General features: G+C 28.1%; 1 protein-coding gene across 9 annotated transcripts in view; it reads right to left on the reverse strand.

The window, feature by feature from the left end:
• The window catches only part of LOC126760676 (partitioning defective 3 homolog), a 174,517-nt gene that overhangs the window by 17,699 nt on the left and 142,197 nt on the right, over positions 1-14,621 (reverse strand). For 6 of the 9 annotated variants that reach the window (XM_050476503.1, XM_050476502.1, XM_050476501.1 and 3 more), the window contains exon 2: positions 1,251-1,700. The exons of the other annotated variants lie outside the window; for them this stretch is intronic. In XM_050476503.1, coding sequence (XP_050332460.1) covers positions 1,251-1,427 — 177 coding nt within the window. In that variant the 5' untranslated portion in view covers positions 1,428-1,700. The remainder of the gene's footprint in view (positions 1-1,250; positions 1,701-14,621) is intronic. 9 annotated transcript variants of the gene reach the window in all.

Raw genomic sequence — 14,621 nt, forward strand, 5'->3', positions numbered from 1 at the left:
AAAGTGGTCCGGCGGTGAGCAGGTTTTTTCTGCTTAAAATTATCTCAAATCCAAAAACCACAATAAGTACAAGTATTATAACTATAGATGAATGCAGGTAATGATCGAAGAAGTAGTAAACATCAGCTTTTTGAACAAAATGGCGGTTTTTCAAAACAAAGCAGAATCTTGTGAAAAATTTACACTTCGGAGTCGCTTCGAAAATCGAAATTATTATGTTATGAATATTCCTTCCATCATTAACTGACAAATATAGCTAAGAAGATCGTGTGAAACTTGCAAGGCGATCAGTCCAGCCAAAAATTTGTCACCTTCACCGCCTCCGAAAACAGTGTTTCGAGAAAAACACGTTGAAACTGTTGGGAACTGAATACAGTAAGTAAAGAAATTCTACCTAACACACCTATGAATATCTCCGAAACTTGAGAAATCGATACTTGAGAATTCACAAGTGGATATAACCTCGATATAAGGCTTTGAGCTAAAGTGACGTCATTAGAAGGGCTGATTTATGTAACGACTTCCATTTTATTTGGAGCTACTTCGATATTATTAATAGCTAGTTAATTTAGCCTACATAATTAGAGATGCTTTTAAAAAAGTTCGTTTGTAGTTGTCTTCTTTAAATTGTGGATCTGGTTACTTTGCCGAAAAAGTGTTTTCCCTTCGTCGGCATGATTTTTTTAGTGCGAAGTTCAGAAAAAAAAAATTGAACCGAGAATTTTTTTATTTCGAAGGTTTATAAATTTGATATCCTCGACTTTTTCCAACAAAATTTTTATAAATTTTTTATTTTTCTTAAGTAATAGACCCGGTTAATTTTCAAACTTAATCATATTGGGGTGCTTCTACCAGCTTAGCGAAGTCAAAAACCGCCATCTTCAAATGGGATATTATTATTATTTAATATTTATTTATTTCAAACACCAATATGGTTTAAAAAAATCGAGATATTACAGTTTGAAAAAATATTTTTTGAGAGCTCATGAAAATGTTGAGTTTTTTTTTTAGAAAAATTGAGTTCGAGTTTTCTTGTTTGCTCTCAGGAATTTTTGTTTCAAAAAATATATAATATGTACTTGTACTTGTAATTAATAACAATAAAAAACATAAACAAACAATTATTTGTTTTAAGTACTGTCACAGCCGGCTTCAATAACGAAAAATGCAAACCAACCAATTATTTTCAAGAGATATATTTTTATCTTTGCTTTTGTTGCATTTTTTGCTCTGACACATGCCACAATTACCTTTTGGCCGCGATACGGTGACGGCGGCCGTTTCGGCAGCGTTAACGAATAGGATTTCTGCAGGAATGTGTGTTGTATGCCTTCATGCTTCGCCGACACTTTATATGTGTGACGCCAGCCGAAAATGCCAGTCAGTTTGTGGGCCAAAGCGGGACATTTCGGTGGTACGTCGAACATTGTGGGTAATTTTTTTTTTTTGATGTTGTATACACAGTTGTGTGGAGATTTTTTTTTACAATTTTAGTGGTTTTCGTTTTTTTTGTCGCAGAGAATTTGGTGTTTTAATCTTTGGTTAGTGTTTTAGCTTAGTTTTTTTTTTATTTATTTACATACACACTTGCACTCACATTGTCACATGCTGTAGCTGTGCGTCGTTTTTAGAGTCTGTGCGCGCATATTTACAAATATTCACTTGAAATCACGGCATTTTTCTCGAATTTTTTTTGTGCACTAAAGGGGGACGAATAAATTTAAATTAATTTTCATTAATTTGTTATTAAAATTTGTAATAACTTCCAGTACTTTTATTTATTAATCAAGCAGCTTGCTTGAGTTTTGATAAAATTCTATTTATTTTCTTGTTGCTGCTAAAATCACTTTTCCGTTTAGACTGAACTATTGTTGCTGTACAAAAAAAATTTGTGCGCAAACGCGTTCGTAAGCATTTCATATCTTATCAATTGCAGTAACTAACACTTTGCTTTCACCGCCTGCCCGCCGCCTGCTGGCCTGTTAGCCCCCAGATCGGCCTCGCCAGCAACAATGGCAATAAACAAAATGACGCAATTAATTACTGCCGACGACTATTATGTGTGCGAGAAGTGGGTGCTCGAGCGTCTGCCTACCTTGCGATTCACCAATGAGTTAGTAATTTTGTTTACACCAAGCGTTTTCTTATCAAATTCAGGCAAATAAATATTTGTGTTTATGCCAAATGTACAGAGTATATACTATACATTAGAGCGGGTCGATTTTTTTCTATAAAATGGCGAATGCTAGAAATATTCTATGGATCATGCTGAGCAACTTATCTTAAGAGACTATGGGTCTAAAACCGGTTTCGAGCCAGCGATTGTTGAGGTGAAGCTTAAAAAATCCAAATCATCGCTTGTATGGGAGATATGTGATATGGTTATCCGATCTGGTTGATTCCGACAAATGAACAATAGAATATAAAAATTCGTCTATTAAAAAAAATATTTCTACATATTATATTAAATTTCATTCGAATGTCTCAAAAACTGACGAAAAATAATAAACAACCCCTAAAGTGGCTCTAAAATAGACTTCGCATTAAAAATCGCCGGCTCGAAACAGGTTTCAGACCCTTACGTCTCTTAGACAAAGTTGCTCAGCATGATCCGTAGAATATATCCCGTATGCGTGATTTTTCCATTTTTTTTTTGCTTCTTGTTAATCGACCCGCTCTAATGTATGCACGTAAAAAGGTTCATTTGTTAAAAAAAAACTTATATATTTTTTTTAAATTGACAATTATTGACAATTAACATATTTTTTAATATATTTCGTTATTACAAAAACAAAAACACGACATTTTTACAAAAAAAAAAATTGTTATACCGTTTTTGGTAAATTGTGGAAAAATGTAAAATTTTTAAAATATAAAAAAATAAAATAAAAATGTAAATACATTTTACTTTCTTTATTCAAAAACAGAAATTAAAAAAAAAATAAATTGAAGAGAGTGAATAAAAAAAAAAAAAAAAATATTAAAAAAAATAAAAAAATATATGATAAATTATTTATACAAAAATAAAAAAAAAAAAAAAAAAATAAAGAAAGCAAATAAAAAAATTAAAAAAATAATATAAAAACTTAAAAAAAATTATAAAAAATATAAAATAAATTATTTATTCAAAAACAGAAATTAAAAAAAAAATAAAGAGAGTAAATAAAAAAGATATAAAAAGTTAAAAAAAAAATATATAAAATAAACTATTTATTCAAAAACAGAAATTAAAAAAAAGAGACCAAAAACGAAAATTATTAAACTTTAAAAAAATATAAAAAATGAAAAAAAAATGTAAAATAAATTATTTATTCAAAAATAAAATAAAAAAAAAACAATAAAAGAGAGTAAGTAAAAAAATTAAAAAAAAAACAAAAAAAAATTAAAAAAAATTATATAAATATAAAACAAAATTAAAGCAAAAATTATTTATCTATTTCCAGTCACGATTAATGTAGCTGCAATCGGTCATGTGCAGCAAATGATTTAATTTTTCGCCAAAAATATAAAAATAAAAACAAAAACAAAGATTAACACTGCATTTCGCCCACATTTGCAAGTATTCGGAAGGTATTTATGATTTTATTTTTATCAAATTGCTTCTCAAGTTCGTTTTTAATCGAACACTTTTTTATTTTTTTTTTCAATACTTTCCTGATAAGCCACACAAAAGAAAATAGCATGGAAACAAATGAATCATAATACATATAAAGGTTTTTTATTGCAGGCACATATCGGGAGTGGCAACCTTCAAAGGTAGCGTAAATCAAACAAAGTAAAATAAACAAAATAAGAAGTAAAAATGCAATGGAAAAGGAATAAAAAATTATTTGAATGTTAATCATATAACACCTGTGTAGGTACATTGTACATAGATTAAATATTGCCATAGATAAGAATAGCAGTAAATAACATTAAAAATTGGCTAATTTTTTATCTTAGGCTTATACAGCCATGAACAACAAATCGTTAAAAAATGTTTGATGAAAAATTCATCCAGCTCTTCTAAATCACAATAATAATCTTCGGCTGCGGTTTTCCAGGAAATATAATTTTTTTTTTATTAAATTTAAAAAATTAAAATATAAATTATTTATATAAAAAATTAATTTTATTTTTAAATATAAGAATTATTTCAATATTTATGCCTGATTTTTCACGAATAAAATTCCCTATAGTAAAGCTGCTTTTTTCCAGACAGAGCTGCCAAAGGTCTGTGAATTGTTATAGTTCTTTTCTTTAGAATACACTTATGTATATTCGATTACAAAAATGGTAATTGATAAAAATTTATGGCATAAGGCAAAATGAATATAAAAAAGGTTTAAACAGGGTTGCCAAACTTACGACAATTATAATACGACATACTGAAATAGTAGTATTAAAAGAAAATTGTGATAAATGGTTTATTTATTTCTAATTATGTTTGCGTTGCCAACTTCCATAATAAATTTTTTTTTTGTTGACCTCAAAAGAATTTCTCATAATACTGAACAACACAAGGCTACCTATTGGACCAAACCAATAATACCGTGGGATAGTTGAAGACCCTTTAGTGTGACCTACGGTCTTCCCTTGCAGAAACTACTTTAAGTACACAATTAAAGAGATATAAAAAACAAGTAAGGAAGGGCTAAGTTCGGGTGTCACCGAACATTTTATACACTCGCATGATAAAGTGATAATCGAGATTTCATTATCCGTCATTTACATATTTTTCAAATACCGTATTTTTGTAAAGTTTTATTCCGCTATCATCATTGGTTCCTAATGTACTATATATTATACAAGAAGGCATCAGATGGAATTCAAAATAGCGTTATATTATAAGAAGGCGTGATTGTAAACCGATTTCAGCCATATTTCGTACATGTCATCAGGGTGTTAAGAAAATATTATATACCGAATTTCATTGAAATCGGTTGAGTAGTTCCTGAGATATGGTTTTTGATCCATAAGTGGGCGAGGCCACGCCCATTTTCAATTTCTAAAAAAAGCCTGGGTGCGCTTCCTTCTGCAATTTCTTCCGTAAAATTTAGTGTTTCTGACGTTTTTTGTTAGTCCGTTAACGCACTTTTAGTGATTTTCAACATAACCTTTGTATGGGAGGTGGGCGTGGTTAATATCCGATTTCTTCCATTTTTGAACTGTATATGGAAACTGAAGAAAACAAACCAAAAAAAACGTCCAAATATGCCCCTCCCTAATGTGGTGCCAAATTTCACTTTAATATCTTTATTTATGGCTTAGTTATGACACTTTATAGGTTTTCGGTTTCCGCCATTTTGTGGGCGTAGTAGTGGGCCGATTTTAAATCTTCGAACTTAACCTTCTTATGGAGCCAAGGAATACGTGTACCAAGTTTCATCATGAAACTTTTACTCAAGTTACAGCTTGCACGGACGGACGGACGGACAGACGGACGGACATCCGGATTTCGACTCTACTCGTCACCCTGATCACTTTGGTATATATAACCCTATATCTGACTCTTTTAGTTTTAGGACTTACAAACAACCGTTATGTGAACAAAACTATAATACTCTCCTTAGCAACATTGTTGCGAGAGTATAATAAGATCGTTGAGACAGCCATGCTTCTTGAATTTGCATTCACGAAACAACATAATGTTCTGACAAACGATAAACTCAAATACCAAGCTAATCTAACAACATTCAAAGTCATACGCTCATCACATGTTCGTTCTTGCAAAGCGCTTGAATGAGGGCTCTTAAGGGCTTACGGATTTCAAAAAATCGAATTTATTTTATTTCTTATTTAATTCTAAAACCTTTAAAGAATGTTATGCTAAATTTTCATGTTGATCTGAGTAATAGTTTCGGAGATACAGCCTTGAGAACTTGTGCGCTCCTGGCTAGCTAGGCTGAGTGCGCCGTCTTTAAATGCGTTTTTTCTCGAAACTGTGTGTTTTGTAGTCGGTTGCCAAGATTTCTCGAGAACTACGCAACCGATCTTCATGAAATTTTATACAGGTCTTTGAGATAACATTCTTAAAAAATTAATGAAAACAAAAAAAAAAACGATTTTTTGAGGTTATCATCCGTAAAAGTCGACTCAACAAAGTATCTAAAGATAAGAGAGCAAGAACTCAAGTGAATCAAAAACAATATAAGGAGTTTGGATATTTAGTATGCACTCCAAGAAAGGTGGATTCGAAAGTAAAATACCCGCTTTCGAATATAACATCTCCTCAAATTTGACTGCTTGCTGATGACTGAAATGTTTCAGAAGTGCTTTGTGGGGTCTATTTTATAACACAAGTAATGAAAAGGCGAAAAGTATTCAATGAAGGCCATGAAGTCATCCGAGAACTTGTGTCATGGGAAATGTTAATGGTGTTACCATCAAAAAAGTTAAAAAAGTTAAAGAAACGTTACTGTATCGACTTGCTGATCGCAGATAGAAGTCATAGCATCTTAATATCACTTATGGAACGTTTCAATATATTCTGATTAATATTTAGGACATGAAGCGTGTTAATCTAGACTAAAAATATTTTTATATAATGTTTATAAGAAGTCAATCAAAGAAAACCTGATGTAAAAGTTAAGAATATTTATGTTTAAGTCATGATTAATTGCATAGCGATTGCAACAAGTGGAGCGAAAAGGTCAAAGAGGCGGATGGGCGTGCGATTGCCTGAAAGGCAGCGCGCAAAAGACTGGCAAAATACATGCACACACATACGCATGAATAAAGTTAGAATAAAGCAACGCCTTTTCGTTGCAAACGCTAAAATTAGCAACTTGGCTAATGGAGTACTGCATTACTTATCAAGCTGTAATTAAATTATTTTTGCTTTTACGATTCACTGCCTACAAAGTTGGCTTTATTTGTTTGCCTTTCGTTTATTTATTTATTGTTTGTTTTATTGAGTTCGCCTTGCTGGTGTTTATTGACCTGGTTTTAGAGGATGTTTACTGGAAGTTTACAGATATACACATACACATATGTATGTATATATATTTTATATAAGGTATACCATATAAAACAGCAAAAACACCGTAATGTCTAATTAAAACGGCGAGCGTACAAGTGCGTTAATAAATTATGCAAGAATTTGCCATAATTATTATGCGATTTTTCCACACACAACACATTGAGTTTCGTATGCAGCGTTAGTTGTAGATTAATTACTAACTTCTTGAGCTTGGCTGCCCGGCGCCAGCAACAGCTGAGCGCGCTTCTTTTCGCTCGCTTAACCATCTGCACTGCATAAGCGAGTCAGCTGCTTGATGTTGGCGCTGAAATTGCGCTTAATCTCAGAACTGTGCGGAGAATCTTAATAAGCGCAGCAGGCAATCAGCCAGGCAATTACTATCATCAAAGGAAAAGCGCAGACGGACAGGGCTTGTGGAAGGCGCCTCCTGACCTCTAAATGTCGTTTGCAGTTAGCGTACTTATATATATGTACGTATGCTGTAAGTAGTTATGCCTACATGCAGTTTTCGCAATTTAGCGAGTTTCCTTTGGAAAGTTACTTGTCATGCAAATGGTCGACAACACAATTTTAATGATCTCAGCTTAGCTTGGAATTCAAATCTAGCCTTTAGATTGCTCTTGCAATCTTATAATAACCGAAATTATATCTACTTTTGCACTGCAAGCGTTTAAACGTGCATACAAGCAAGTAGCAAAGTAAGAAGCGATATTGCTGAGTTAGCTAAGGCAGTACACGTAGTGAAACCTAGAACCAAGTGGGTATAAAAAATTAAAGACGATAACTGAGATGGATAAATGTTCGATAAGTAAGCTTTTTAAGTAAGGCTGAGAACATAGTGAGGCGTAGCAAGCGGTAAAAACGTAAATCTGGCAAATTTGAGAAAATTTTTAGAACCAATTTTTGAAATTACTTCAAAAAAGTAAAAAACAAATTTAAAACAAAATATAAAAAATTAAAAAAAAAATCAAAATGCAAAAAAATAAAAAAATTAAAAATAAAAAAATTTTGAAAAATTAAATATAAAAAAATTAAAAAATATAAAAAAATTAAAAAAAATATAAAAAAATAAAAAAAATATAAAAATATAAAAATATTAAAAATAAAAAAAAAATTAAAACGATAAAAATAAATGTTCGATAAAAAATGAGAAAATATAAAAAAATAAATCTGGCAAAAAAAATTACTTCAAAAAAAAAAAAAAAATTTAAAACAAAATATAAAAAAATATAAAAAATTTAAAAAAAAATAAAAATTAAAAAAAATAAAAATTAAAAAATTAAAAGTAAAAAAATTTAAAAAAATATAAAAAAAATAAAAAATAAAAAAAAATAAAAAAATATAAAAAATATAAAAAAAAATAAAAAAAAAAATTTAAAAGAAAAAAAAATTAAAAATAAAAATTTAAAAAATATAAAAATATTTACTAAAAATTTAAACAAAAATTAATTCACTAATTGTGTACAATTTTCAAAAATTTGGTTAAAAACTTCAAGATATAAAAGAGCGCAAAAAATTGATATATCAAAATATTTATTTCCAGTTGCAAAAAATTTGCTCAAGAATTACTTTTCACAATGTGAATTTATAAATTATTTGCTTTAGAAACCATTTTTTTAAACAGAGTTGCCAAATACCACTGAATTTATATAAAATAATATAATATAATAATTTCTTAGTATAAATGTATATTTAACTGCAAAATTGGTACTTTGAAATATGCCATGACATACTATTTGTAAACAGAGTTGCCAACCATAATATGCAATTTGATATAATTTATGAAATAAATAAAAAAAATACAAAAATATTATTTTGAAAAGATACTCTTTAAAAATATATAATTTATTGCATACTTATTTTATATAGAGTTGCCAACTAACATTGAAAATATAATGTATTATATAAGAAAAAATAACATAATATTTCCAAAACAAAACAAAAAAGATAATGATTAAGTATAGACATTTTATTGCTTACTATTATCACATAGAGTTGCCAACTAACATTGAAAATATAATGTATTATGTAAGATAAAAGTGGGAATTTTAATAACCTTTTTAAAAGTAACTTCCTTACAAAAACACTCATCCGAAAAAGATCAAAATTAGTAATAGAATAAGGCTTATTGAATAATTCTGAAGACACATTAGATCGATGACTGTAATGAACGTTCAATGTGCGTTAACAGGACTCAGAAACCAGAGGCCGCTCATCAGTATGCGATTTTAGTTAAATAGGGCTGAGAACACAGTAGATCGAAAAATGAACTTTCTATGAAAGCACAATAAAAATATATACTATTGTGAGGACACGCAAGCCTACTAACTAGAAGCATAGCTTTGTATATTAAATTTCATAGAAATCTTAGTTAATTAAGGCTGTAGTCATAGTAGATCGAAAACGAGCTTGCAATTGACAAGAAATAAAAAACATAATCGCAAACAATAAGCTAACAATCAGTCTGTATAGTAACAGAAACAGTGTTTATGTAATTGAAAAAGGCTGACAACAGAGTTTATCAGCGCTCAAAACTGAGAGAAACCCGCAGTAAAGCTTACAAAGAACTCTAAGCATGTGCATACATATATATATTATGTATATCAAATATCCAAAGAACAAGTAATAATTTTTAGGCAACTTTCATAACAGTTGCACTACGTTTTCAGCCTTAGCAACTTCAACACTCCTTTACCTTGACTGTTCTCTAACTCTTTTATTCTCAGCGGTATTCCAGTCCTCAACTTTTTTAAGTGTTATTTCTTTAAAATTAAACCCAGGCCATTTTCTAAATTTGATGGCAATTTTCAAAGCAATCTTAGGAGTATTAACATTGCGGCAGCCAAGCAAAGGCAACAAGCCGACTAACTGACGACGGTTAGGGAGATTTGTTTGCATAATAAAATCAAGGCTTGGTCGAGAGAAACGAGCTGACTGGCTGAGTGCAGATTATTAGTATGGATTGGTATTTTGATGGTTGTCAGTGCAAATAATGCATAGTATTTAAGTGGGTGAGTTGGTATGGAAGGGTGTGTAAAGACATAAATAGGGTTAGAAGCTGATAAAAAGAAAAAACACATAAATAATGCAATTAAAGAAATAAAATATATTAGAGCACTGCAAAAAAACTAAAAAAAAAAATTAAAAATAAAAGAAAAAAAAAATTAAAATTAATAAAAGTAACAAAAATTAATGAAAATTAAAAAAATAAAAAATAAAATTTAGAAAAAAAATTATATAAATAAAAAAATTATATAAAACTAAAAAATTAAAATAAAAAAAATTAAAAAAAATTTAAAAAATTTAGAAAATTAAGAATAAAAAAATTTGAAAATTAATTATTATTTTTTGTTTAATTAAATTAATTTAATTAAATTGAAATAAAATTAAATTAAAAAATTAAAATAAAAAAAAAAAAAAAATAAAAATAAATAAGGAAATTTGGAAATTTTTTTTTTTTTTAATTTTGTAAATATGGTATACCGCTATATCCACAATATATGTATTTTGAAAAACCATTCAAAAAAAAAAAATATTTTTATCTTTCTTGCATACCTCACCACAAACACTTCCTTGTGCAACACACTATTATTGTTGTGGCAACAATGCATGCCAACACATTTCGGTGGACAGACATTGCAACTGCTACGCGCACGGTTTATGCCAAGTAAGACAAGTCAACCAGCCAGAAGCAGCAGCAGCAATGGCAGCAAATTAAGGTTGCACGTTAGGAATGCGATTGTTGCTACACCAGACCAGCGGTAGCAATCAACAACAAAAGCGGCAACAACACAAATATATGTATTTATGTGCAACAACAAATATGCAACAATAGATAGTTAACGCAAGTTTTCTTATTTTCCGCTTTTGTTGTTGTAGCAACGAATTCCCTCGCATGTTGTCGGCAAACTAATTTACTTGTTGCATGCAATTCCAGGTTGCTAACTTCTGACATTTTTTTGTTTGTGCAGTTATTTGCTGTCCCAAGCAATTTTCAGACACATTCGTTGATGTCTGTGGCATATTTATATGGAATTTATGCAAAAGTAGAATACTTGCAAATGAAGGAATGGAAATCAGGGCTAAACGATGGTGGCACTCAGAGAAAAATGAAAATAATAGAAAATAGAAGAATTAAAGAGTGTAACCATTTTGAAATATTTTTAAGGTGGAAGGGCAATATTTAATTTTGATTTTGCAAATTGAAATAAAAAAAAATTATGAAAATTAAAAAAAAAAATAAATAAAAAGAAAAAAATTAAAATCAAAAAATAAAAAATAAATATATAATTATTAATAAAAAAATTTATATTTTATTTATATAATTAATATTGAAAAAACTTAAAATTAAAAAATATCAACTTAATTTTTAATTCATTAATTTAAACTTTAATTGTTTAAATTTTTGTTAAAATTTTAAATTAGTTGCAATAAATTAACAATTGTTTTAAATATTTTTAATTGAATTAACTAATTATAATTGGATTTAATTTAAGAAAAATAAATTTATTGTTATTTTTAATTTTATAAAATTGGAAATTAAATAAAAAAATTAATAAAATTAAACAAAAAATAAAAAATTCCTGAAATTTCAAAATGAAAAATGTTTTTATTCAAATATATAAATAACCTAATTTAAAAAAATTACTTTAATTTAAATATTTTTAATTAAATTAAGTAATTATAATTGAATTTAATTTAAGAAAAATTATTTTTTTATAAAGAGTTATATGGTACTTGTTATGTTCTTAACAAGTGTTGGAATTTGAAAAAAATAAATAAAAAATTAATTAAAATTAAGTTAAAAAATTAATTAAAATTAAAAAAAATAATTAATATTAAAAAAAATTAATTTAATTGAAGAATCCATTTAAAGTTTTTTAATAAAATAATTAATTTGATTTGTAATTAAAATGGACTTTTGTAAAAAAGTTTTCTAGCAATTTAATAATTAATTTTAATTAACACTTTTTAATTTGGAAAAGTTATATTTTTTTATGAAGGTGGTTCTTAACATATGTTGGGATTGAGAAAAAATTCGAAAAATTAATTAAAATTAAGAAAAATTAATTAAAATTAAGAAAAATTAATTAATATTACAAAAAAAAGTATACAATTTAAAAGAAAAATTATTAAAATTTCAATGCAAAATAATTAATTTGATTTTAAAATGGACTTTTTAAAAAAAAATTACTTTGATAATTAATTAACACTTTTGAATTTTAATAAAATTATATTTTTATAAAATCGACTCTTAAATTTGTGAGAATTAGAAAATGTTTTTAAAAATTAATTAAAAATTAATTAAAATTTGTTATTAACTTTTTATACAATTTAAAAGAAAATTATTTTTTAACATAAATTTATAAAATTTAAACTACCTGATTTAAAAAAATTACTAGTAATTTAAGAATCCATTTAAATTTTTTTAATAAAATAATTAGTTTGATTTTTAATTAAAATCGACTTTCGTAAAAATTATAAATTGAAATATGTTGGCAGTATTGAAAAATATTCATTTTAAAAATGTTTAAATATATAAATAACCACAACAACAACAAAACCTCAATAAATTCTGTCCACATAAATACTGGGCTTCTTAACAACTGTTGAAATTTGAAAAAAAAAAATAAATAAAATAAATAAATGAAAAAATATAAAAAAAATTATAAGTTGTTGGACTAACGGATATAGGTATGTGGAAACACAAATCAATTAAATTATGAACATAATATCTTGCTTTAGGTTTTTTTCCTCCACATGAAAGCATCCAGATGAACTGGTTATATACATAAATAAGTGGCCCGTTTGATCAGTCCGCAATATGAAAACATGTCTATAAGTATGTATATATTATATAGCACAAATATGAAACGATATCTGCAAAGCGCACGAGAATATGCGCATACGCGTCCGACACTGGAATTGACAAGACGAGTAATTGGGGAAACCTGTTGAAATATAGCGCTGCGGCTGCACCTGTATTTCGAGCAGTGCAGTTGCAGGCTCTCACACACACTGACATATGTATGTATGGACTTAGATGGCCATTTGAAAAAACGTATGACAACGAAAGCAAGCAAAATTAATAATAATACAAATATTAGTTCTAAGTAGTTATAATTCTTGTAACAGGTCTGCAAGCATTTTAAAATGCATAGCAATGCAAGAAAACAGTTATAATTAATAGTAAAATCAACTATTGTATAATTAAGGCAGTGATCGTGAACAGCTTGATTTTTTTATTTTTTTTATTTTAATTTTTTATTTTAAAGTGTTGCCACCTGATTAGAAAAATTAATTTTACCTCAATAACGAAAAAGAGATATAATAAGGTGTATTCGAAAATGACATGAAAGATAACTTCGATAAAAATATGTGAAACAGAGTTGCCATATTTTAAAAATTACTAATAAGACAATCATTAAACTGTTAATCAAACGGATGTTATTGGTTACACTAGTATTCTGTAAAACCAGTTGAGGAATTGTTATGAGTGAACTAGAGTTGCCATTTATGGTCTATGGTTCTATGAAGATTGGTATTACAGAAGGCAGTCATAGGAGCCGTTGTCAAAATTGGACAATAGGCGTAGCACCATCCACCTTTAACTAAAATCCTCTAACTCAGGATCTACTAAGCCAAATAAAATAACAAATAAAACTATATGAGAGAATATATATGTACATATATATTTTATTAAAAACCATAGCAGTATTTTTGCAACTGCTTTGGGTCGCATCGAATCTAACCTGTGAATGGTGTGTTTACATAATTGTGTTTTAATGTTTAGCAAAATGAAACTTTAAACGTAAAATTGCAACATCTGACGATTATATAAACTTATGTACATACATATGTATGTATGAAATATATATCGACGCGCAGACGACTCATATATCATTTACACAATCAAAAACAGTCTCACATTTATTTCAAAGTAAATAAATATATATATATCTATGTACATATGTATACATATAGTAAATATTATTTGCTTTTGCACTAAACAAATAAAATAAAAGCCAATATCAGTTTACAACAGGAAAGTCGGTGCTAACAGTTAACCGTTAACAGTTGTCAGCTGTGCGCTGAGAGCTCTCATTACATGTGAAATCGAGAGAAGTTTGCTCAAGGCGTTGGGTTGAAAATTATGTTATTAATAAAAAAAAAACAAAATATGAAAAAATAAACAAAAAATTTGTCAGCAATTTCATTAAAAAAATCACATAATAGTAAACAAGTTTACATTAAAAATAATTAAACTAAATATTATGTGTAGAAAAGTAATAATAAAATAAGAAAACTGTTAAGTAAAGCTGCATCGAAGTTGTAATACCCTTCACAGGTGCATTTCTTATAGCATAAAAGGGGATAAAAAGATCTTAATATTGATTTTGAACGAGACATTTGTATGACAGCTCCATGCTTTAGTGATCTGAAAAAAAAAATATTTCATAGATGAGAGTTTGTATGGCAGCCATATGCTATAGTGATCCGATTCGAACTATTTCTTAGTAGATTATATCATGGCCTTGGACAAAAATATATGCCAAATTTCGTTAAGATATCTCGTCAAATAAAAAAGTTTCCCATACAAGAGCATGATTTTGATCGATGAGTTTGTATGGCAGTTTATATGTTATAGCGATCCGATCCG

This window comes from Bactrocera neohumeralis, chromosome 5 (assembly GCF_024586455.1).
Source record: "Bactrocera neohumeralis isolate Rockhampton chromosome 5, APGP_CSIRO_Bneo_wtdbg2-racon-allhic-juicebox.fasta_v2, whole genome shotgun sequence".
In the NCBI taxonomy this organism is placed as follows: Eukaryota; Metazoa; Arthropoda; class Insecta; order Diptera; family Tephritidae; genus Bactrocera; species Bactrocera neohumeralis.